The sequence below is a fragment of the Rhinichthys klamathensis genome, unplaced genomic scaffold (assembly GCF_029890125.1).
Source record: "Rhinichthys klamathensis goyatoka isolate OS25496 unplaced genomic scaffold, OSU_Roscu_1.1 h1tg000366l_1, whole genome shotgun sequence".
NCBI classification, from domain to species: domain Eukaryota; kingdom Metazoa; phylum Chordata; class Actinopteri; order Cypriniformes; family Leuciscidae; genus Rhinichthys; species Rhinichthys klamathensis.
The window spans coordinates 22,501-45,000 of record NW_026606875.1 but is presented as its reverse complement, the minus strand read 5'-3'; the positions used below and the strand labels follow the sequence as shown (position 1 = coordinate 45,000).

The 22,500-nt window shown below is 41.7% G+C and overlaps 1 protein-coding gene across 1 annotated transcript in view; it reads right to left on the bottom strand.

Moving 5' to 3' along the window:
- Nucleotides 1-178: 178 nt before the first annotated feature.
- The window catches only part of ctc1 (CTS telomere maintenance complex component 1), a 29,319-nt gene continuing 6,997 nt past the window's right edge, over nt 179-22,500 (bottom strand). The window contains exons 5-23 of the mRNA XM_056233304.1: nt 21,667-21,799; nt 21,244-21,513; nt 20,799-20,927; nt 20,139-20,362; nt 19,626-19,776; nt 18,378-18,705; nt 17,887-18,001; nt 16,932-17,439; nt 15,504-15,593; nt 14,377-14,505; nt 14,224-14,270; nt 13,956-14,062; nt 13,212-13,377; nt 8,146-8,220; nt 6,174-6,336; nt 5,489-5,553; nt 2,589-2,745; nt 2,376-2,490; nt 179-325 (exon numbers count right to left, since the gene is read on the bottom strand). Coding sequence (XP_056089279.1) covers nt 225-325; nt 2,376-2,490; nt 2,589-2,745; nt 5,489-5,553; nt 6,174-6,336; nt 8,146-8,220; nt 13,212-13,377; nt 13,956-14,062; nt 14,224-14,270; nt 14,377-14,505; nt 15,504-15,593; nt 16,932-17,439; nt 17,887-18,001; nt 18,378-18,705; nt 19,626-19,776; nt 20,139-20,362; nt 20,799-20,927; nt 21,244-21,513; nt 21,667-21,799 — 3,073 coding nt within the window. The 3' untranslated portion in view covers nt 179-224. The remainder of the gene's footprint in view (nt 326-2,375; nt 2,491-2,588; nt 2,746-5,488; nt 5,554-6,173; nt 6,337-8,145; nt 8,221-13,211; nt 13,378-13,955; nt 14,063-14,223; nt 14,271-14,376; nt 14,506-15,503; nt 15,594-16,931; nt 17,440-17,886; nt 18,002-18,377; nt 18,706-19,625; nt 19,777-20,138; nt 20,363-20,798; nt 20,928-21,243; nt 21,514-21,666; nt 21,800-22,500) is intronic.

Sequence of the window (22,500 nt, the reverse complement as noted above, 5' to 3'; positions counted from 1 at the left end):
TGTGTGTAAGGGAGTGTGTGGTTGTGTGTGTGTCTGTGTGTGTATGTGTTAAGGTGTGTGTTGATAATATGTATGTGTGTGTGTTTAGCGTGTGTGTGTGTGTGTGTTTAGCGTGTGTGTGTGTGTGTTTAGCGTGTGTGTATGTGTTAAGGTGTGTGTTGATAATATGTATGTGTGTGTGTTTAGCGTGTGTGTGTGTGTGTTTAGCGTGTGTGTGTGTGTGTTTAGCGTGTGTGTATGTGTTGGCATTGTAACTGCAGTGCAGGTGCGAATTTGCAGATGAATTCTGTTTGTCCTCGATGAACTTTCCTCAGCTGAGGTTTCCCTGAAACACACACACACACACACACACTTCATTTAGCATTTTTGTGAGTGTTATTCTCCAGAATGGTTGTGTATGTAGTTTAGGGCTGCATGATTAATCACAATAAAACTGAATTTTTAATGTGGCTCAGTGCGACGGCTGTGATTGAATGAATCAGTGTGTGCGCCGCATGTGTCAGAGTGAAGCGCAGCGCTGTGTTTATTTACACACTCGTGGTCCAGTGTGTTCAGCCTCGGGCTTACAGTAAATCAGTTCGACTTCAACCCTTAAATGCATGAATGTTTCAGCAATCATTATTACATATTTGAGTCTTTATATTCGTGTTGTTTAATTTGATGCCATCGTTGTAATCATCATCGTTGTGTGTAAGACACTGCCACCTTGAGGAACAGCGGGGAAGCGCACTATAATTATTGTTGTGCAGAAACACAAATACTTACACTATCACATCCCTCCGGTCACTAGCGACCCTATACACTTTTATACAAAACATTAATTACAAACATTCTTTTATAATTTAGTTTTTTCTTGTTATTGTTTATAATGAATAGATTGAGGAATAGTCAGGAGGTTGATGTGTAACTTTAAAAAAATGAATGAGGGATTAGAATTATAAAAGGTGATTGTTCTCAGACGCTTTTGTCTTGTTATTTTGGGTGACAGGAGGATAGTGAATGACCTCACAATATTCCTAGTTTAAATAATTCATACGCAGAATAAAGGGGCGGGGCCTGGTCGAGGTAGTTATAAGTGTGTTGAAACTCATGTTTATAGTAAAAGGGCGGGGCATTTCCCAAACACACTCGAAGCAATTTCCCCCCAAATCACGCAGCCCTTAAAGGTGCAGTGTGTAATATTTAGGAGGATCTGTTGACAAATGCAATATCATATACATAACTATGTGTTCAGTGGTGTGTAAAGACCTTACATAATGAAGCGTAATGTTTTTAGAATGAGGCGTTTCTCTCCACACACACCGCGGGTCCGCTTACATCGACATGTTTCTACGGTGGCCCTGAGCGGTAGAGGTCTGCTACCCGACCCGAGCCCGACGGGTCCCGAAAAATGTGCGGGTTTCGGGTCGGGTTCGGGTTAATGTTAATGAACAGCCTCGGGTTCGGGTCGGGTTCGGGTTTAACTAAGAAAAACTAAATAGGCTATATATAGTTTGCGTGCCGTGTGCTTTGCCTGCTTGCTGTGTTGTGGTGACCGGCACGCGAGAGAGAGAAAGTATAGGCTACGTGCGCAGATGTGCAATATGTGCGCGATTTTCTCTCTCTCAAATATAATGATATATAAATATAATTTTTTTAATTATTTGTTTTATTTTATCATATCATTTATATCACAAAAATGTTTTGCGCATGTGCTACCGCTCTCGCGCCCTATTTCAGTAACAATACAGACAGCCGACGACAACAAGCAAACCATGAGTCTGATAAAGCTAAAAATTACTTGGTAAGTTTTTTCTCTTACTGCTGTGCTGCCTGCTGATAGGGCCGCTGCGCCTACATGTATTTGTTTAATATGTCAGTCAAGCAATCATTAAATACAACATAGCATATTGCAAAAATGGTATTGCTGTGAGAAACAGAATGGACCTCGGGTTCGGGTCGGGTTCGGGCTTAATATGTAAATGTAATTGTCGGGTCGGGTCGGGTCGGGTTAAATGATCGCGGGTACGGGCCGGGTTCGGGCTTCAGTTTAAAGCCCGTGCAGACCTCTACTGAGCGGACACACGCGTTTCGTCATTATGTTGTTCTCCGTGTAAAGAAGCTGCTAAAGTCAGCGAATAAAACACTGACACACTGATGAACAAGTCACAATTATATTTGTAATAACATCGTTTTACTGAACAATTAAGAAAATCTTTAATCTTTCTAAAGAAACCTATTGTTTAACTGGCTACTCTCTGCTGTCGCAGATGACGACATCACTTCCTGTCGGCCACCGTAACTTCTGTTGGGTGCAATTCACAACCTCACCACTAGATGCTGCTAAAACTTACACACTGCACCTTTAAGCACTGATTTAGTGTGAGTGTGTTTACCTGTTCTCTGAGCTCGTATTCGGCAGGTGAGGTGAATCTGTCGACACACAGCGGTGCTGGAGCACAAACAGTTCAAATACTGAACTAAAGACTCGTCAGGGTCCTCGTCACATGTCTACACACACACACACACACACACACACGCATGCAGTGAGAGATCACAGGATCACATGAAGGCGCTCATGTAAGTGTGTGTAGAGTTGAAACGCTCACCATGTTGTATCCGCGTGTGTACACCTTGACGTGACCTTTGACCCTGATGTGCCTCTGAAGCCCCTCCCACTGACCCGCACTCAACATCAGCAGATCGCACACCGTTTCAGACGAGAACCAGACGTGAGCCTCACCAGAACCGTCCTCCACCGCCACCCTACACACACACACACACACACACACACACAATGACTGAACCTTCACAACATGTTTCCATCATCATACTATCAGGGACTGATACTTGAAAAATTAAAGGGATAGTTCACCCAAAAATGAAAATTAGCCCGTGATTTACTCTCCCTCGAGCCGTCTACTGTATATGACACTCTTCTGTCAGACGAACACAATCTGAGTTATATAAACATGTCCTGGCTCTTCCAAGCTTTATAATGGCAGTAGATTGCTGTTTCTGTTTTGAAGTCCATAAAAGTGCATCATTAAAAGTGGACATATTTTTATTTAACTCTGATTGTATTCGTCTGAAAGAAGAGTGTCATATACAGTAGGACGGCTCGAGGGAGAGTAAACCATAACATTTTTTGGGTGACCTATCCCTTTAAGAGCATGTAAAAAAAAATGCAATGAAACATTTTTTTTTTACATTAACAAGAAAGTTTATTTAATTTATTCACACACTCACTCACTCTCACACACACTCTCTCTCTCACACACATATTATCACACTCTCTCTCTCACTCACTCACACTCACACACACACACACACACACACACACTCACTCTCACACACACTCACACTCACTCACTCACTCACTCTCACACACACTCACACTCACTCACTCACTCACTCTCACACACACTCTCACTCACTCACTCACTCTCACTCACACTCACACACACACTCACTCTCACACACACTCACACTCACTCTCACACACTCACTCACTCTCACACACACTCACACACTCACTCACTCACTCACACATTATCACACTCTCTCTCTCACTCACTCACACTCACACACACACTCACTCACTCACTCACTCACACTCACACACACACTCACTCACTCACTCACTCACTCACTCACACACACACACACACTCACTCTCACACTCACTCACTCACTCACACACACATTATCACACTCTCTCTCACTCACTCACACTCACACACACACTCACTCACTCACTCACTCACTCACACACACACACACACACTCACACACTCACTCTCACACTCACTCACTCACTCACTCACTCACTCACTCACTCACTCACTCACTCACTCACTCACTCACTCACTCACTCACTCTCACACACACTCTCTCTCTCACACACACATTATCACACTCTCTCTCTCACTCACTCACACACTCACTCACACTCACTCACTCACTCTCACACACACTCTCTCTCTCACACACACATTATCACACTCTCTCTCTCACTCACTCACACTCACACACACACTCACTCACTCACTCACTCACTCACTCACTCACTCACTCACTCACTCACTCACTCTCACACTCACTCACACTCTCACTCACTCACTCTCTCTCTCTCACACACACATTATCACACTCTCTCTCTCACTCACTCACACTCACACACACACTCACTCACTCACTCACTCACTCACTCACACACTCACTCACACACTCACTCACACACACTCACTCACTCACACACTCACTCACTCACACACTCACTCACACACACTCACTCACTCACACACACTCACTCACTCACTCACTCACTCACTCACTCACTCACTCACTCACTCACACACACACACTCTCTCTCTCACACACACATTATCACACTCTCTCTCTCACTCACTCACACACTCACTCACACTCACTCACTCACTCACTCTCACACACACTCTCTCTCTCACACACACATTATCACACTCTCTCTCTCACTCACTCACACTCACACACACACTCACTCACTCACTCACTCACTCACTCACTCACTCACTCACTCACACACTCACTCTCACACTCACTCACACTCTCACTCACTCACTCTCTCTCTCTCACACACACATTATCACACTCTCTCTCTCACTCACTCACACTCACACACACACTCACTCACTCACTCACTCACTCACTCACACACTCACTCACTCACTCACTCACTCACACACTCACTCACACACACTCACTCACTCACTCACTCACTCTCACACTCACACACTCACTCACTCACTCACACTCACTCACTCACTCACTCACTCACTCACTCACTCACTCACACACACACACACTCTCTCTCTCTCACACACACACACACATTATCACACTCACTCACTCACACACACACACTCACACTCACTCACTCACTCACTCACTCACTCACACTCACTCACTCACTCACTCACTCACTCTCACACTCACTCACTCACTCACTCACTCACTCACACTCTCATTATCACACTCACTCACTCACTCACTCACACACACACACTCTCACTCACTCACTCACTCACTCACTCACTCACTCACTCACTCACTCACTCACTCACTCACTCACTCACTCACACACTCACTCACACACTCACTCACACACTCACTCACTCACTCACTCACTCACTCACTCACTCACTCACTCACTCACTCACTCACTCACTCACACACTCACACACTCACTCACACACTCACTCACACACTCACTCACACACTCACTCTCACACACTCACTCTCTCTCTCTCACACACACACACACATTATCACACTCACTCGCTCACTCACTCACTCACTCACTCACTCACTCACTCACTCACTCACTCACTCACTCACTCACTCACTCACTCACTCACTCACTCACTCACTCACTCACTCACTCACTCACTCACTCACTCACTCACTCACACACACACACACACACACACACACACACACACACACACACACACACACACTCACTCACTTCGCCTCAGCCTGAAACACTGCGCTGGTCGAGTCACATGGTGGGTGAGTTCGGCCACAGGACGTCTGTTGGGACAAAAACAACGAGAGTTTAATTCAAAAACCCATTCATGTTACTCCTCATCTGGGAATTGATTTTGAATGATGGCTGTTAATCGAAGCTTTATGCTTTTGTTGAAGCCATCTGTCAGCATTATTTAACTTATTCTCAATTTATCGTGTTTACCTGCATAAATTCTGGTAAAAAACTACATTACATAATTCTGATTCTCCACCAATCAGACCATAAAAGCATGTGAAACGCCCCAAAAGACTCCGCCCACTCCTATATACCTCAAGTATACTGAAATATTGGTGTGTATCAACATATTTACAGTATATGCTTATTTAACAATATCCTTGAATAATCATATCATTCGCAATGCTTTATGGGATTACAGCTCTTTCCCTCATTAGTTAAAGTCGTTAAGTTTACTGTCCAGTCTGTTGGTCTGATTTTCCAATACTTTTTTTAATTCGAATCAAATCCTCGAAGCTGGTTGGTTTGGATCATGCCTTTTAACTCTTCAACGACATTTTAAAATCCCTACATGGTAAAATACTTCTGAAACAACAGGACAGGAAGGAATTCTGGGTAATCAGCCTAACAGAGCGTCCACATGTGACGCAAGCGATGACATCACTACCTGTTTGAAGATGCTCCCGCAGAGAGAACACGTCCACTGCAGCCGCAGAGACAGCACACGCACCACGTGACCTTTGACCTGACCCATCACCCCCTGCTGCGTCCTGGCCGACGCCCACTCGCCCAAGAGCATCATGGGAGGAGGAGCCTGAGGCACACCGGACCTGCAGAGAGAAGGACGGAAACGACCTCTGAAATCATGCGTGATAAATAAAAATGAAGCCAGTTGATGCTTAAAACAAGCAAAAAACTCCCTTAATTTTTATTTATTTCCCCAGAAAACAAGACTTAATATCTTATGACATTTTACTCATCTAGTAAATGCATCTTGATTTAAGAAATGTTTGATATGTGGACTGGAAACAAGACAGAAATACTGAGTAAGAAAAGCATTTTTTGCAGTGAATAAAGAAATCATTTATAATAATAAATAGGGTTGGGTACCGAAACTCGGTGCCAATAGGGAACCGGTTCCGACGTAAACGGTAGTAACCAGACCGAATAAGAACGACAATTTCGGTGCCTGACTTAATTAGACACACACGCACACACACACGCACAGTCTCTTCTGTCTCGCATGCACGCTCTTGCTCGCAAGGTTTGGCTGCATTTCACGTGTAAAATTACGTGTCAGAACGCCCTCTGGGTGTGCCGATAGTCTGAATCCCATATAGAATCAAGCCAATCCATTGGCTGATGGCGCGGGCGCCGCATCGACGCACTTACGTCGACATATTATGTTGGCGCGGGCGCGCCATCTGCTCCTCAGATTTCTCTGCCGAAAAAAGGAAGCTGGTCGGCAGCGCGAGGAGCTTGGCAGCATCCCGTTCCCTATTGAGAGATATGTTACACCAGTAACCAGAGATGTTCTCTTTCATAGGTTCACTCAACGCTGCGTAGCTAAGAAGAAGCAGTGGATTTGTAGGCTGCTGTATCACGTGCCGTTTGAACTGACGCGCTACAGCGATCTGTCACATTTCTAAGAGCCAAAACGTTATTTATTGTGTGAATCTCGTAAAAATATTGACCGAATCTGACAGCTGTGGATTTGTTCCATATCAAAAGTAACCTTCTCTGTCTTGTCTGTCGGTGTCCTCTTTGTCCGCGATTTTCTCTGCGTGAGAAAATGGATGTGTGGCGTGAGAGCGTGTGAAAAGGGTCAACGGGCTCTATGCACGGCGGTATTTCCGGTGAAGGTCTAAGGATGCTGGATTACTTCCGCCGATCGTAGAGTCCAATGCTATACCGAGAATTTATATTGGTTTTTATACTCTATTGCTAAACTAAAGAAACGTTAGTCACAAAAACAGACAAAACAGACACCCCTCGTTTTGTTTATGCTTCTGTGTTTATTATATTAAATAAATATAACTATATATAAAATTACATCTAAACGTATTAAAGTTTCGTTTCAAAGACGAGAGGACAGTAAATTTTGAAGACTCTGCCATAATCCCGTTTTCCTCGGTTTTCCTCCGCTTTAAATCTCCCCAATCGGAAACGCACGAGCATCCTTGCGTCAAACGCGGAACTTATGCGTGCATATAGCCCATTACGTGAGTCTCACGGTCAATGCGTGAGAGTTGGCAGCTCTGCCTGCTAGTAATCTCTATTAATATTACATTGTTTGATACAATATTGTTTTATTTGATATTATGTAAATGTGTAAAATGTTAAATGTAATGTACAATTTTTTATTGGTTTTATTATTACCATATGTTACTTGTATTTATATTGTTTAAAGCTTTAAGTTAATATTGTGTCCAGTTTGGCCCTGTAAATTAAAGGGTATTATTTTTTGATAAAGTGTGTGCGGTTTCATTTTCTTAAGTACCGATTTAAGAACCGTTTAGGCACCGGAACCGTTTAAAAAATACCGAGTAGGTACTGGAATCGGATAAAACCCAACCGATACCCAACCCTAATAATAAATAATAATAATAATAATAATAAGTGTAAGTAAACACACTCACCCTGAACAGACTGAACTCAGATCAGTGACGCTCACACAGCTGATGGGAAGAGAGCGGCAGTACACGTTACCCGCCCTGAAACACACACACACACTTCTATTGTTTTTCACAAACACTTTTTCAAAGCAGCTTTACAGATTTTCAGGGAAACGATGATACCATTCAAACATTTGTGGTAAGATTAAAAAAAAATTTATTAAAAAAAGGATACATTATTAAATTGATTAAAAGTGACAGTATAGACGTATAATGTAACTAAATAAATTAATACACTTTATATATTAATTTATTTAAATGCAAATAAATGCTGTTTGTAAATCCTGCAAAAAGAATGACCATTTCCACAAATATATGAAGCAGCACAACAGTTTTCAACATTGATAATAATCAGAAACGTTTCTTAAGCAGCAAATACATTTTTGATAAAAAAAATTTGACTTCTCTCAGAAACATTGAACAATTGTAATGTTTCCAAACTTTTGACAGGTGATAATATAATATAATAGTAAAATACAGAAGACTCTTTGGATAATTTGTAAACAGTAGTAAGAAAACTAAGAAAATATTAATACAGGGTTCGTACACACACTGTGAAATATAATTCCAGGACTTTTCAAGCTCTACTTTTTGGTTTTCATGGACTACAATCAGAGACCTCACTTATCAAACAATATCTTTATTATCTTTTAAATTCTAAAAAAGGTAAATAGACAAACAAAAATACACTAATAAAACAAAATGGAACAAATAAAGTGCAGCACAAGCAATGACTGTGGAAACTTTAACCATTGAAAGGATACTATGATAAAGATATCGCTTTCCTTATTCAGACTGGTTTATTCTCATGAATATATGATTGACCTGATGAATGAAAGATGCATCTATTAATGAGCAATATCACACTCACAGCCGTGCGAAATGCCTCTATATCTACATCAGACGGGTTGCAGCGTTAATATTGTGTGAAAAGATTGTTTTATCAATAACATTAAACACTAATTTCACATATGTATTTTTTAAATAATTCAAGCAGCTCTTCATAAATATGGCTGTTTTCAGGGGTTTTCCAGGACTGACATTTCAAAACGTCAAAGTCAAGCACTTTAAAGGGATAGTTCACTTTGGAATTAATTTTTGGTATGTTTTAGCTTACCTCAAGGGCATCCAAGATGTAGGTGTCTTTGTTTCCGCAGTATTTTCAATTAGGGATGTGACGGTGAGGATTTTTTCACACCGGTTAATCGACGTGTTACAACACTGGTAATCACCGGCGGGGGCTTTTAAATCGCTCATTTAAAGGCAGATGTAAAATGCGCGCGTTTGCACGGGCATGCATGCATAATGGTCGTGCGGAGCAACACTGTTTTGTTATTGTGCGCTGAATTGCCGCTCATTTGAAAACGAAACTAATTTTTTTTTACATCGCGGTGCTACTGCAGCAGTGTGCACTTCACTGTCACTAATACATTAGCGTCAATTCATCCCTCGCAGGGAGTTTGATGTGATCTGACAGATCAAAATCCACCATTTTTGTCCGACAAAGCAGTCAGGAGAGTTAGTAGTTTAGTAGTCTAGATTAGTAGATTAACGTCGGTGGATTTGAACTTGTCTTTAACTGAGGCAATCTCTCACAGAGCCACAAAACGGTAGGCCTATTGTTTAATTTTCTTTGACTGACCAAATTTGAAAGTTGAGACTTTGTTTCATATTAAATATTACCTGCTCTGTCCTGTCTGTCATTGCGTTGTCAGTGTCATATGGCTACGTGAGTTGCACGTATAAAATGAAGTTAACGAACAACCTCGATCCATCAGGAAACGCTATAGGTCGCTGAATATCACTGCGCTTCATGAAGAGTTTTTCTTTTGCATGAAGAAGCCGTTCGCCGGAGATGTGTTAAAGATAGCGGAGTGCATTCATGATTATTAGGCTGCCGGTGTAATAATCCTCCTGGCTCCGGGTCTGAGTGAGTCATTTACTCTCTTACCTGTGTTCTTTGATTAACATTAATGACACTTTAAGACCAGCTGCTGCTGCTGACAGAGACGCGATCGACACGCGTCCCATTTTCTCACAAATCTCTACGTTAATTTAAGACTTTATTTAAATCATTTAAGACTGCTCTTATGAGGACACTCGACGAAACTGACATTTTGGCATAATTTGTGTGTGTTATGGTTTGTTCAAGCCCGAGAGAGAACTCGATACTGACGCGCGTCTTTTCTGTGGGTCGCGCGTGTGTGTGTGTGTGTGTGTAGGCAGGACAGCGCGGTCTCTTTAGTCTATAATTCACATTAATAAGAGCGTGATCATACAACGCTAGTCAACGGGTGACAGAAAAAAACGGATAGCCTACTGCGTAATTGCGTTAAATATATAAATATATGCCTATTTTTCTATATATTTTTTTTTTTTTTGCGGTGTCGCGGTGGACAAGTGATGAAACCGGTGTTGCGCCTGAACACCGTGTAACACTGGTAACACCGACTACCGTAGCAAGCCTAGTTTCAATTTTGATATTTTTAGGTCAAACCGTTCTTGTCTGTCAGTCATATAATGCAGGTCTATGGTCACCTCCTCAAAGAGCAGCACAGAGAAGTCCAAATTAAACATGATTTAATGACTCGTAAATGTAAGTACACAGTAGCCGCGTTTCCATTACCCTTCAAATTGCGCAAATTGAAATTGCGAATTAAAAATACGCTCAATGGAAACATGTCAATTTCGCAAAAACTCCCATTTATCGCAAAAAAGTTTTTACGCTCGCATGAGGTGGTTTTTCAGGCAATTCGAAAAAGGAATATTTCGCAAAACTGCAATGGAAACAGTTTTTGCGCAATTACAGTCACCTGACTTAGAAGGCGCGTGTGTTTGGGGTCCGTGTAGGCTATTGCGTCCATTCGTTTTTCCATAGGCTATAATAGAATAGCAAAAAAAGACTTCTCATACAAAAAAAGAAATATAACACAAACTCATTTTCCAAAACTGTAAAAGGTTATATAAAAATAATACATTCATCAATTATTTTATGATAAATATATTACTGTCTTAAGTGAAGTCATTTATAGTTATAAACGCAAATAATAATAATAATTATTATTATAGCCTATTACATTTATTAGGCTACATTTATTAGCCTACATATTTAGAAGGCGCTTTTATCCAAAAAAGGAACAAAGCAATTCGTCAAATGTCATTCATAATACAGGTTAGACAATAATACAGGGCTAAGATTATCACAAATAAACACAAGATTTTGACGTATATCCAAGGGTTTGTGGAGCGCGCACTGGATGACGGAAGCGCGGACGCGAACACTTGAATTTTCCTGTCAACAGTGGAAACAACTTAAAATACTCTATAATTTATGGTCATACAGAAAATAATAATACATAATCCGCAACTACTTTTATTTGTGTAAACTCACAATAACAAGAAAACGTTCTTCTTTTGCTAAATAAATCAGGCGCGCTTTCATGATCTCCGTGAACTGGAACATGTCTCAGAAATGAACTGAAACAAAATATAGCCTATAGGCTAAAGCTTGAACGAACAAATTCAAATCGAAAGCAAATACCTTCTGATTATGTAATCCATATGAAAGGTGCATTTCTCTCTAAAGGCGCATCCCATCCGCTTTACAGTGGAGATGAAAATATGTTTGCAGTCGGCACTAACACTGTAGTTATTAATAAACAATTAAAATGCCTAGTTATTTTTTCAGACACATTTATTATAATTAGCCTATAATCACCTATAAATCACCTAGGCTATGGTTCCAGAGACATGGCTCAGTCGGGCTGGTTTTCAATTAGGCTACGGGTTAAAAAAGGAAAAATAAATGGTCGCAAAAGTACACGGACCGTTTGGACAGAATACGAGACAAAGTTCTTTATTAAATTCATAAAAGAAAAAAGAATTGCAGGAATACTGGATTCTAAACCTCAAAGAAATGCCACAATCAAGACCTTGGAGCAGAAATGAGGGAGAAACACGCAAAAACACCTCATGTGCCGTTCACAGTATTAGGGTCTTTCCTTACCATTAATGCTTGGATAACACACCACGTCTCCTTCCATTAATAATAATAATGTCTTGTGCGGTGGCTGCACGTCTATTCACATGTGTTAAACCTAAACGTCCAAAGTCGCATAACATCGGTTAATGGAAACGCCGTCATATCGCAATAGTTTTTTATCGATATTTAGAAAAAACGCAAAAGTTTTGCGCAAATCTGTAATGGAAACGCGGCTAGTGATGGACTAAGACACGAAACGAGCGGTGTGAGAAAACGAACAGTATTTATATCGTTTTTACCTCTTGTAAACACAGCCACGTCCAAGTGATCTGAGGGCGCCGGCGCTTCGGTCTGGAAGTGATCTCTCACGCGTGTACGTCACTCATACAACTGTTTTATTTTTTCTAATTGTTTTCTTTTACGACGGTTTAAACATCCCGGATAAGCGCAAATTAGTACCATTTTAATTAGCCGTCTTTCCTACAATCTCTGTTCTGTGTAAACAATGAGTGACGTACAGGCACGAGAGATCACTTCCAGACCGAAGCGCCGGCGCCCTCAGATCACTTGGACGTGGCTGTGTTTACAAGAGGTAAAAACGATATAAATACTGTTCATTTTCTCACACAAACCGCTCGTTTCGTGTCTTAGTCCATCAATGTGTACTTACATTTACGAGTCATTAAATCATGTTTAATTTGGACTTCTCTGTGCATGCTCTTTGAGGTGGTGACCATAGACCTGCATTATATGACTGACAGACAAGAACGGTTTGACCTAAAAATATCAAAATTTAAAATACTGTGGACACAAAGACACCTACATCTTGGATGCCCTTGAGGTAAGCTAAAACACACCAAAACTTTATTTCAAAGTGAACTGTCCCTTTAAGCAGCTTGTAGGAACCCTGGTGATAATCTGGGGTTTGCTGTATAGCGCAGGGTGTCCGAGTTCCTCCTGAACTGTTGAACGAATCAATGAAAGTTTCAGACCATCAGTTTGTTTAATAATAAACCCCTGTTGGATCAAGAGTGTGTAAAAGCCTCACCGGGACACTTTGCGCTGCACGTGGTGTATCTGCAGCGCCGCCCCGGGGATCAGGCCGTGTGTGTACGGGCCGCTCGACAGGTCCAGGTACACGTGGATCACATGACCAGCGCGTGCAGAATCCTGGACGCTCACACGCACCCTCAGGTCCTCCACAACGCCTGGATCTGGGGATCACAGGGGAGATTTCTGTCAAACTCACACACACACACACACACACACACACACATAGAGACTGAAGCCCTGTTCCGACGGTAGTTGTTCCTCATGTGGCGATTTATTTAGTATTATTATAATACAATTTATTCACAAATTGTAATTGTTACCATTTTATTGCTGTGAATAAGATGTCACATGCTTGGAATAATGAGAATAAATTCATATTTAGTGTAATGATAATATCATATTAATTATTTGATTATTTAAAAATCTGAAGATAGATACGCTATATAATGTTTTTCTGTCTTGCAATTTATCTCAAAATGAAGTAATTGAAAAAATTGGAAGTTAGCGGGGCGCTCTGCGGTGGCCAAAGAGGATTTAAACAGTGAGTTTTGAAGTGATCTCTTCTTGTAAACTCAGACAGTGGTGTTTGATAAAAACAGCAGGTCATGGGAGTGCTGGGAGAAAAACACTGGCATTCTGGATTCGGACGGCAATAAAATCACCGACTAACCCAATACCGTAAGCCCCCATGAGGAACAAGTACCGCCCGGATAGGGCTTACGAGGAGGCGGAGCCACACCTTTAGCGGCAGTCAGTGATTGGATCTTGGGTTTAGTTCCGCCTTCCTCCTGTAATGTGATTCGCTGAGAAACGACTCCATAAAAGGAGACGATCTCAGGGGCGGAGCTGTTAAAACACAATTATTATTACTGACACTATTATTATTACTACAAATATTTATTATTATGATTGTTTAAAATTGTCTAGATTGTCACACACACACACACACACACACACACACACACAAACGTTTATAGATGTGATTAGCTGTAGCGGATACTCGTCACCTGCTGTGAAGAACCTCGGATACGCTCATGAGCGCAGGAACACCTGCCTGATGGAATACAAAAACAAATTGTTTTATTTCAGCTAGTTGCTGAGGAAACATTTCTCGGTTTCGTTTAGTTTAACGTGCTGTGCTAAACTAAGACGATCTGTACCTGGCCGTCTGTTAGCGTGTCTGTTAGCGTGTGCAAGCGCCACTGCGGCTGCAGCAGGAGGGCGGGGCTAACGAGCTGTGTGACTCCGCCCCTCGCAGAAACTCCTGTGGCCTTTAACACACTCACATCCTGAGAGACGGAGAGATGACATCATTAACTCGCAGTCATGCCATCAAACCCGGGTGACTTACTTCTACTCCTAACATCTTTCAAAGTATATTTTTTTATGTTTCACAGAAGGACAGCCATGATAAAGTCCCTTTAACACATCGCTAACATTTTACTAGCATGATTTAACACATTGCTAGCATGATTTAGCACATTGTTTACATGTTTTAACATTGCTAGCATGATTTACATTGCTAGTATGTTTCTTGCATAATTTAATAAATTGTTAACATGATTCAGCACATTGTTAACATGTTTTAGCATTATTTAAGACATCGCTAACATGTTTTACCATTGTTAGCATTATTTAACAAGTTGCTAGTGGTTTCTAACATGAATGCTAACATGATTTGGTGTATGCAAACGTGATTTAACATGTTACTAGCATGTTTCTTGCATAAATTAGCACATTGCTAACATGTTTAGCATGATGCCAACATGATTTAACATGTTGTTAGTATGTTTCTTGCTTAAATTAGCACATTGCTAACATGTTTTAACATGCTGCTAGCATGACTTAACACACTGCTAACATTTTACTAGCATGTTGCTAACATGATTGAACACATTATTAACATGTTTTAACATGTTGCTTGCATTATTTAACACATTGCTAACATGATGTAGCACACTGCTACCATGTTATTAACATGAATTAGCACCAAGCATGATTTAGTATGTTGCTAGCATGATTAAGTACATTGTTAGTGCTCCTAGCATGATTTAGCATATTTTGCTAATATGTTTTAACATGTTGCTAGCATGATTTAGCACATTGTTAACATGATTTAGCACATTGCTTCTAGCATGATTTAGCAGAAGAAGAAGAAGAAGAAGAAAAAGAAGTAGAAGCTGTACATGTCCGTCAGACGGTCTCTTCCTGTTGAAGTGGGCGGTTCTTGATCAGAATAAACAGTCTAATATCAGACAGTAAAATGGTGGAGGAAAGCGAGTCGTACCGCAGTGTTGGGTGCGATTAGTCTGTACACACACCCAGGATGAAGGACGGGGAACCAGCGAACACACGAACCCATGAAGTGCAGCTCAATCTGCAAAACACACACACATCACTAAAGAATACAGATACACTAAAGAACCGTTCACTATAACTGTAAAGATAACGATAAAGATATAGTTCTAAAATTCGTGCTCCAAATTAAAGAATAGCACAGCTATAACGTTAAAGATATGAGGAGCGATATCGTTGGGATCACTTTCAGAACGATTTTTTTCCAACTGTCAAACGATAAAACACTGACAGCCAATCAAAATCCACTTGAATGTAAAGGGCTCGCGCATTTAAAATGGCAGAAGACATCGTGGAGAATATAATCGCAGAGGTCCAGAATATATAATCTAGTAATCGTTACAGTTATCGTTCTTGGTGTGAACGCTAATATAGTTATAGTTATCGTTCTTGGTGTGAACGCTAATATAGTTATAGTTATCGTTCTTGGTGTGAACGCTAATATAGTTATCGTTATAGTTATCATTCTTGGTGTGAACGCTAATATAGTTATCGTTATAGTTATCGTTCTTGGTGTGAACGCTAATATAATTATAGTTATCGTTCTTGGTGTAAACGCTAATATAGTTATCGTTATAGTTACCGCTCTTGGTGTGAACGCTAATATAGTTATCGTTATAGTAATCGTTCTTGGTGTGAACGCTAATATAGTTATAGTTATCGTTCTTGGTGTGACACTAATATAGTTATCGTTATAGTTATCGTTCTTGGTGTGAACGCTAATATAATTATAGTTATCGTTCTTGGTGTGAACGCTAATATAGTTATCGTTATAGTAATCGTTCTTGGTGTGAATGCTAATATAGTTATCGTTATAGTTATCGTTCTTGGTGTGAACGCTAATATAGTTATAGTTATCGTTCTTGGTGTGACACTAATATAGTTATCGTTATAGTTATCGTTCTTGGTGTGAACGCTAATATAATTATAGTTATCGTTCTTGGTGTAAACGCTAATATAGTTATCGTTATAGTTATCGTTCTTGGTGTGAACGCTAATATAATTATAGTTATCGTTCTTGGTGTAAACGCTAATATAGTTATCGTTATAGTTATCGTTCTTGGTGTGAACGCTAATATAATTATAGTTATCATTCTTGGTGTAAACGCTAATATAGTTATCGTTATAGTTACCGTTCTTGGTGTGAACGCTAATATAGTTATAGTTATCGTTATAGTTACCGCTCTTGGTGTGAATGCTAATATAGTTATCGTTATAGTTATCGTTCTTGGTGTGAACGCTAATATAGTTATCGTTATAGTTACCGTTCTTGGTGTGAATGCTAATATAGTTATCGTTATAGTTCTTGATTTGAACAGGCCTTAATACGACAGCTGTGGCGATAACTGGCGCTCCTGACCTTCCTGCTTCCTCCGTCTCGCTCCCGCTCCTGCGTCCTGCAGTTCCTGGGGTCGTTTTCCCAGCGCTGAGCGTCTCCCAGACACACGGCTCGGCACACGAAGCCCAGCTGCAGTGTGTGTGTGTGTGTGTGACCCGCGCCGGAGCCGTTCTGGAGCCTCACGCCCTGCTTGCTCTCCAGCCGGAGGAGCAGACTCACACACGCCGCAGGGGTCAGAGGTTGTTCGGGCGCTGCCGCAGGGGTCAGAGGTCGTTCGGGCGCTGCCGCAGGGGTCAGAGGTCGTTCGGTCGCTGCCGCAGGGGTCAGAGGTCGTTCGGGCGCTGCCGCAGGGGTCAGAGGTCGTTCGGTCGCTGCCGCAGGGGTCAGAGGTCGTTCGGGCGCTGCCGCAGGGGTCAAAGGTCGTCTGGGTCTCGGAGCGGACTCCTCTCGTCTCTCCGACAGACGGCGGCTCATGGCAGCAGACGGACTGATGATGGTCAGATCATCCACACGGAGCTGCAGATAAACCCTGCACACACACACAGATACTTTATATTGTTATTTTGAGTTCTTTTTACTATTATTTTAACCAATTTTTATGTAAAGCACTTTGAATGTATGAAATGTGCTACTGTACAAAAATATCTGCGTGTGTGTGTGTGTGTGTAACTGCAGTGCTTGTGTGTGTGTGTGTGTGTGTGTGAGAGAGAGTGAGTGTGTGTGTATGTATGTGTGTGTACCTGTGGTGTGTGTGTGTGTGTGTGTGTGTGCGTGAGAGAGAGAGAGAATGTGTGTGTACCTGCAGTGTTTAGGTGTCTGTGTGTGTGTGTGTGTGTGTGTGTGTGTGTGTGTGTGTGTGTGTGTGTGTGTGTGTGTGTGTGTGTGTGTGTGTGTGAGAGAGAGAGAGTGTGTGTGTGTATGTGTGAGAGAGTGTGTGTGTGTGAGAGAGAGAGTGTGTGTGTGTGTGTGTGTGTACCTGCAGTGTTTGTGTGTGATGTAACTTGGCTGATCCAGGTGTTTCCAGGAAGGGAAATTTGTCTTCATGAACCTCTCCATGACTAAAGTACACTGCCGCACACACACTAGACAGCCTTAACACACACACACACACACACACACACACCTCAAGAAATAAGCCACGAGAGTTTCACTCAATAAACCTGAACATCTCCATTAAAAACACTGAGCATGTTTACACGCAATTAAGCAGTAAATGTCTCAGCTGACGACATCACTTCCTGTCGGCCACCGTTACTTCTGTTGGGTGCAATTCACAACCTGACCACTAGATGCGCTAAAACTTACACACTGCACCTTTAACTTTAATTAACATGAAAACTAAAAATATAAAAATAAAAGCTAATTCAAAATATTCATACAATCTAAACTAATACTGCTGTCACATAAAACACAGTAATATGTAATTTGTAATAATAATAGTCATGTTGAGTGTGAGTGTGTGATTACCCTGCCAGGCGGTGTCGATGGCTCCTGATTGGCCGGTCTGGACACACACACAGTCGAGCGCGTGCGTCTGGTCTCGGAGCTGCAACGTGGCACGGGTCGAGTCCAGCTCCAGAACCCCCAGTAACAGCAGCGGGTCCAAGTGTGTGTGTGTGAGCGGGGCCGAGTGTGTGGACCAGGACAGCGAAGCGTTCAGCTCCAGCGACGTCATGTGACCCGCTGAGGGAGGGAGGAGAGACGGCAGAGAGAGAGACACCCACACCTCACGCCTCATCCACTCACACACCTGTCTCACTGACCACAGCGCCACCGACGGCCAGCACACACAGTACTGACACACAGAGAGAGAGAGAGATTTTTGTGCATCAAAATCTTTTGTGAAAAAAACAACATCAAAATGCATTTTTTGCAATGATTTATATACATGATTTTGCTCTAGCAACTAACGGATGTTACTGTGGTGTATGTGTTTATAACCATGGTAACAGGGTTTGTGTGTCACCGTAGTAACAGAGTATGTGTTTATGTTACCATGGTAACGACCATATGTGGGTGTTACCGTGGTAACATGGTATGTGTGGGTGTTATCGTGGTAACAGGGTATGCTTAGGTGTTACCGAGGTAACAGGGTGGGTGTGTGTGTTTTGCCATGGTAACAGCATGTGTGGGTGTTACGTGGTAACGGTGTGTGTGTGTGTGTGTTACCATGGTAAAAGAGTATGTGTGTAAGTTACTATGCTAAAGGTATATGTGGGTGTTACCGAGGTAACAGTGTATGTGAGTGGTGTTACCATGGTAACAACATATGTGGGTGTTACTGTGGTAACATGTTATGTGTGGGTGTTACCGTGGTAACAGGGTATGTGTGGGTGTTACCGAGGTAACAGGGTGTGTGTGTTGCCATGGTAAAAGAGTATGTGTGTAAGTTACTATGCTAAAGGTATATGTGGGTGTTACTATGGTAAATGTATGTGTGAGTGGTGTTACCATGGTAACAGGGTATGTGTGTTACCATGGTACCGCCATGAGTGGGTGTTACTGTGGTAACAGGGTATGCGTGTATGTTACCATGGTAACAGGGTATGCATGCATGTTACCATGGTACCGGCATGAGTGGGTGTTATTGTGGTAACAGGGTATGTGTGTGTTACCGTGGTAACAGTATGTGAGTGTTACCGTGGTAACAGTATGTGAGTGTTACCGTGGTAACAGTATGTGAGTGTTACCGTGGTAACAGTATGTGAGTGTTACCGTGGTAACAGGGCACTGGTGCGGTTCCTGTATCATCTCTCTGTAAATGTTCCTCTTTTTCTGTGTCTTCTGTTCAGCCTCACACACAAACTCCAACAGCCGCGCGGCGACCACACACACTCGCTCCGCTCTCACCCAGCGCGGACACAACCTGACACACACACACACAAACCATACGCCACAGTGTTGTGATTTATAAGACATAAAATAGGAATTTTATTTTACAGTATAATCATATAAAACGACAATACTAATATTATAACTGTTCATTTCTTCATTTTCAAACATAAACCAGCAAGTTTTTATTTCGACGGAGAGCCACGGTGAGCCTTAAAGCTTCTCTTTTGTTGATAAGAGCTTCTCATTGCAACTGTAAATAAACACAGCGCTGCGCTTCACTCCGAAACACACAGCGCACACACTGATGTTTAAAAATCGCAATAAGCCGCATCGTTAATTTGCTTTGTTGTTTAAACTGATTGTTGAACAGTGCGTGTGTGTGGTGGTCATCACCTCTCGCTCACGGCGCTATAGCAGTAGCAGAGCCACAGATACTGCGACGCACCCAGATTCCTCTCCAGCAGGAGGCGCTGCAGCGGCCCATGTGACCCGGACGCCTCGACCTCTGACCTCAGGCGGCTGAAGGCGCTGATCTGCACGCTGGAGCGCAGACACGCGCACAGCACGACTCGCGGAGCGAACGGGGAAGCGTTGTACGTGAAGTGGACGTTGTGGAGCTGCGGGAAAAAGATGTTTTTTCAAATATTTGGATCATTAGTTTGAGGAAATCAGGGGTTTCATTTATAACCGTTGCGTCGCACAAAACATGCTTTTCTTAGTATTTCTTTCTTAGTATGCTTAGTATTTTTGTCTTGTTTCCAGTCCAAATATCTAAAAAAAAACATTACATCTAGATGGATTTACTAAAGTAGTAAATGTCATAGGATATTATATCTTGTTTTCGGGGAGGAGACGCATGTTCACAATCTTCCTCTGACTGGGTTTATAAAGGGGATTCTGCGCAGGCTGAATATTAGTGAGCATATTTTTGAGAATTTTTTATTTTTTTGGCTTCTAGAGTGAATGAAGTCATCAAAGCAGGATCATATTCGCAGAAATGTTGAATGTGAGTTTTGTGATGACATCACACTCACCTGATGACATCACACTCACCTGAATCTCCGCCCCCGGCCTCAAGCCGCCGCCCCATTTCTGAGCCGGCTGATAGGCCAGACAAAGCCCCACCTGTCTGTCAATCTCATAAAGCCCCGCCTCTGCGTTCAAAATCTTCGTGACTGTACCCTGTCAATCAAACACACTGTTACAGCACAGGTCAAAGGTCACACCTGTTTGATTAAAGGGCATTTTTCTGTTTACGAGTATGAAATATAAGTACTTTATCAGTTTTATTCTTTTAAATGATGTCATTTCCACCAATTTTACTACATTTTTGTTAATAATAATAATAATTAAAAAATACAGCAAATAGTAATTTAGTCATTTAAAATACAAAAATTACTAAAAAATATAAAATAGTATTTAGTAGTTTATATTAATATATTAAATATTAGTTCAAAATATTAACCCCTTCAATTGTGTAGTTTTTGTCGCGCCTCACCTTGAAGCTGATGAGTGTGGAGCGCTTGACTCGGACTGAGGGGGCGGAGCTTGGCAGCAGGGGTGTGTGTGTGTGTGTGTGTGTGTGTGTGAGTGTGTCTGTGTGTGTGTCTGGTTGTTCTGAGCTCTCGTGCGGATGAAGACGTGACTGGCAGCTGTCGGACAACACACGCCGTCCCTCCAGACCCTGCAGTGAACACACACGCAGAGACGACATCCACACACTCCGGCCCACACACACACACTGCCTCCAGTACTGATGCTTGGCTTCCTGCGTCACATGGGAGATTCATCAGACTGTAACTCAACGGAAAGGGTGTTTTCTTGCCATTGTTGTTCACACTCATCTTGGACAACAAACTCACACTCACAACTGGGGTTACATATGATTTCTGTGTGTACCTTGATCATCTGAGACACTCACCGTGATGAAGACGGGCACTGAGGATCCTCCGTCACTGAGGATGAGGCAGAAGAAGCGCTTCCCAGCGATCAGCAGCAGCGGACAGACCACGCTCACCTGCCCGCTGACACACACACACACCTGATCCTCACACCTGACACACACACACACAACCCGTCACATAAAACACATATCACCCACAATTCTGAAGAGACAACTAAACAAAATAACATGTCATTTACTAGAGGTTCTGATTAAATGTTAATATTTTACTAACTTGAATTAATAATCTTTCAAAAAAATCGGTTGAATGAATGATTCAATGACTCACTCAAATAATTCACTTGTTTCATTACTGGATGAATCAACACGTTTGAACGAATCTCTTGAGCGAATGATTCAATGACTCACTCATAAAGACTTCACTTGTTTCATTACTGGATGAATCAACGCTTTTGAACAAATCTCTTGAGTGAATGATTCAATGACTCACTCAAAGAATTCACTTGTTTCATTACTGGATGAATCAACACTATTAAACAAATCTCTTGAGTGAATGATTCAATGACTCACTCAAATAATTCACTTGTTTCATTACTGGATGAATCAACGCTTTTGAACAAATCTCTTGAGTGAATGATTCAATGACTCACTCAAAGAATTCACTTGTTTCATTACTGGATGAATCAACACTTTTAAACAAATCTCTTGAGTGAATGATTTAATGACTCACTCAAATAATTCACTTGTTTCATTACTGGATGAATCAACACTTTTGAACAAATCTCTTGAGTGAATGATTCAATGACTCACTCAAATAATTCACTTGTTTCATTACTGGATGAATCAACACTT